This window comes from Cotesia glomerata, linkage group LG1, assembly GCF_020080835.1.
Source record: "Cotesia glomerata isolate CgM1 linkage group LG1, MPM_Cglom_v2.3, whole genome shotgun sequence".
NCBI classification, from domain to species: domain Eukaryota; kingdom Metazoa; phylum Arthropoda; class Insecta; order Hymenoptera; family Braconidae; genus Cotesia; species Cotesia glomerata.
Genome location: NC_058158.1, coordinates 18,190,943 through 18,194,743, shown reverse-complemented (window position 1 = coordinate 18,194,743; position 3,801 = coordinate 18,190,943). Strand labels below are relative to the sequence as shown.

The following is a 3,801-nucleotide window of genomic DNA, read 5'->3' as shown; positions in this document are numbered from 1 at the left end:
TTATTGTGCAAGTTTGAGTCCTTAATAATAATATTAAGGGGTGTATCGTTACGACTATTGATTTTTCAACAGTAATCGCATTTTTTACTCAAAATTCGTTAATTATCAATCTGAAAAATTTTAGCGATATGTATTCTTATAGGAAATTAAATTTCCTAAAAAAAAGTTATCTTTGTAAATTACTGTAAAACAAGCCGTTTCCTTGTAATCATGCCTTAAACAAAGATTTATTTTTTCAATTTTGCGTTTCAATTTTGGATTTTTGTAGCTACCAGAAATATCAATATTTTTACAATTTAAAATACTTATTTCCAAAGGAAATGCCTTTAATGCTCTACAAAAAAGGTCTCTTAACATTTTTGATTAAATTCACTCCTTTCAAAGTTATTCGACGTTGAAGTTAAATTCAAAAATAATTTATCGTTTTTTTCGCGTTACACATGATTTTTTCCTTTTGATTGAAAAATTTATGACTTTAATATTGAGAATAATTTTTTTTTGTTGGAAGACTAAATTTTTTTTATAAAATCATAATTTACCAATGTATTATTTTGCTTTTTAACGATTAATTATCGACATAAATTCATTTTTACTGTATTTAACTAACTCCAATAGTAAAATAAATTCGGTCCCTTTATTATAAATTATTTATTTGTATAGGGATATATTTTTTTCTATAAACTTACACTTTTAAACTTCCGTTTTTAGCCCTCTTGTTGTTTTGTCCTTTTTAATGTCAACGAGAATTTAATTTTACTCTCCCTCCACGATTACATTTGTAAGTGTTTATTAGCGAAGTCGACCATCTGAAAATGACCTTGAAAGTTTCACGTTACAGCGCTGCGAGTTATCGTGAGCTTTTCCGTAATCTGTTACCGAAGCTGAAAACATAGCCTTCCTTTCTCCCACCACCTTGCTTCTATTATTGCGCTTTTCAAAAAAGGGAATACTATCCGGGTATAATAACTTTGATTTCCTTTGATCGGAAAATGACCTTGATTGTTATACGCTACAGCGCTGCCTTTCTTCACGCCAAAGCGCTGCGAGGTATCGTGAGCTTTTCCGTAATCTATTACTGAAGCTGAAAATATAGCCTTTCTTCACTCCCACCCCCTGCTTTTTATCATTGCATTGTTCAAAAAAATGAATACTCTTTGTGCATAATTACTTTGATTCTATTCTTCATTGTGCAAAGTAACTTAAACGTTGTCAACGCAAATTTGAGTTTTCATTAAGTATTTATTTATTGTTTGGTATATAATTTTCTTCTTTATTTCTTTAGATTGTTTAATTGTAATTGATAGTTTGAATTTATTTATGGTATCTAATTGTTTCAGTATTACAAATTAAGCGTTTAGTTAATTCTGTGTTTGTGAATTGTTTCATTACGTTACTTTGTAACGTTTAAGTTCGATTTGATAAAAAACTCGCCACTATGTCATTGGAGAAAACTTATTTAATCGGTGTTCCTATTGAGAAAATTAATAACCGTAAGCTTCCGACTGTCAAAGAAGTTTTATCATTATTTTTTTATCAACATAAAGTTCTCAAATTAAAAATTTATGATAGTGCTTCAAAAACTGCTAGTGTCGTTCAAGACTGCTGGAATAATTTGCAGATTTCAACTTCTGGTTTTTGCAACATTGTAAAGAAAATAATTAGTATTTTCAAAAAGTGGAAATATTTACTGTGCAATCGCAAAAAAAATCACGTGCTCAAAAACAAAGAGAAAATAGCTTTGAAAAAAAACTCGAACAATTATTTGACATCGCTGGGAAGAATAGTTTAAAAGGTTTCGATAGAAATAATAATATTGATTTTCAACTTCCAATGTCTTCAAATCTGCAAGAAAATAATAATAATATCTCAGACGAAAAACACGAAGAAATAATGGAAATAGAGGCGATAGGTACGTATTCATTAATAATAGTTTAATAAAGTCAAAATAACTATTTTGTACCGTGCTAATAATAAGTTACTATGTTCTAATGAATAAATACTTATCTAAATTATTATATTCAATAAATTTTTAAGTTTTACACAAAGTAAGAAAAAAATTCTTCAATAAAGAATCAATTTTCTCAACTGATGAAAATATATCTAAGAAAACTAAAATAATTTGATTCAAATCGAATTGTTTTAGGCCAATGAAATTATTTCACGCTCGAAAAATCTCAGATTTTCCTAAAATTTATATGGCTGATGATATAATCTTTTTTTTTCTGTACAATTAACTTAAATTATGTTAAGATTGACAATTTTTATAACTTATTTTTTGCATATTTTCTACACAAAAATAATATTTTAGTAGTTAATTGCCTTGCAAACTTACACAATTGTGTAATTTTTATCATACTCTTACAAAAATTAAGGAAGTAAGAAAGAAATCCAAGTATTCGGAGGATTTCCAACAGGCTGTAACTTGTGAAAAAATTATCGTACAGTAAATAAAAAAAAAGGAAATTGCAGCAAATTTTGATTAGGCAATTGATTTTTTAAAAAACTACGAAAAGCCCTTTTTTGTTGCTTTTTAAATTCATGTAATGATTAAAAAAAAATTTTTTTTCAAAAAATCAATGGCTAATTCTTGTAGAAAATTCATCCAAGTTTTCAAAACCCATCTTGAATTTTCTTTACGATCATTGGTTGCTGAGGTATTGATAATCAAAGACAGAATGGTCTTTTTTCATTAAAACGCCGATATCTCAGCGAGAAATGCTCAAATCGAGGTTTTCAAACTAACAAATCGAAGCTCAATGAGCAAGATATCCAGTCCATATAGAGATTAAATCAAAAAAATTTTTTCCAAATCCATAAGCTAAGAATAAAAACCAAAAAAAATTTCAAAAATTTTTATCTCGGTAGATTTCTTAAGATTAGGAATAAAAAAATTTTTGGAACTCAGATCCAAAAATAAAATACTGAGAGCTGCAATTTGCTTTTTTTTTATTTGTTGTACGATAGTTTTTTTATAAGTTACAGACTGTTGAAAATACCCCAAATATTTTGATTTTTTTCTTGCTCCCTTATTTTTTGTAAGAAGTGTATTTTCTATTTAACAATGTCAAAATAATTTATATTTTTCAGAAGACACCTCTCGTGATTATAACAGTAATGATGATTGTGATGCTACAACATCTAGTCAGGAGTTGCAATCAAAGTCAGATTCATTTATGAGTCAAAATTCAAATGTGTCTAACTTTGAAACAGATTTTTTAACAGCAAAACGGACACCAAAAATTAATATTATGACGCCAGAATTAGCTGCTGCACTGGATCGTGGTAATGTAAGTAGCCGAAGCGCCACATATGTTTTGGCAGCTACTTTAAAAAGTGTGGGATTCGATACTCGGAATGTAAATTTGAGTTATAAAACTATTCAACGACAGCGTATAATTCATCGGAAAGAAATTGCTAAAGGCTTAAAGAAGACTTAAAATTCAATGACAATTATGTGGTCCATTGGGATGGTAAACTGCTAAGTGATATTGTTGGGACAGAAACAGTAGATAGGCTTCCGGTGCTTTTAACATCGTCTGGCAGTGAACAGCTATTGGGTATTCCAAAAATTAATTCAGGATCTGGGATTGAGCAAGCTTTAGCTGTATACTCAACTATGGAGCAATGGGGTGTCAGTAATTACATAAAAAGCGATATGCTTTGATACTGCAGCAACCAATACGGGTAAATTTTAATTATTAGTCTTATTTACTTGAAAAAGCTCAGATTTGAAAAAGTAGAGAAAAATTATACTTAAGATCTTTTCACAATTATTTTTCAATATTCCAATTAAAAAACCTC

At 28.6% G+C, this 3,801-nt stretch overlaps 1 protein-coding gene across 1 annotated transcript; it reads left to right on the top strand.

The window, feature by feature from the left end:
- The first annotated feature begins 812 nt into the window (after positions 1–812).
- On the top strand, positions 813–3,437 carry LOC123262072. The gene is made up of 2 exons (XM_044724125.1): positions 813–1,909; positions 3,088–3,437. Exons 1-2 carry the CDS (start codon positions 1,831–1,833, stop codon positions 3,435–3,437), a joined length of 429 nt encoding a protein of 142 aa, XP_044580060.1. The 5' UTR covers positions 813–1,830.
- The last annotated feature ends 364 nt before the right edge of the window (positions 3,438–3,801 follow it).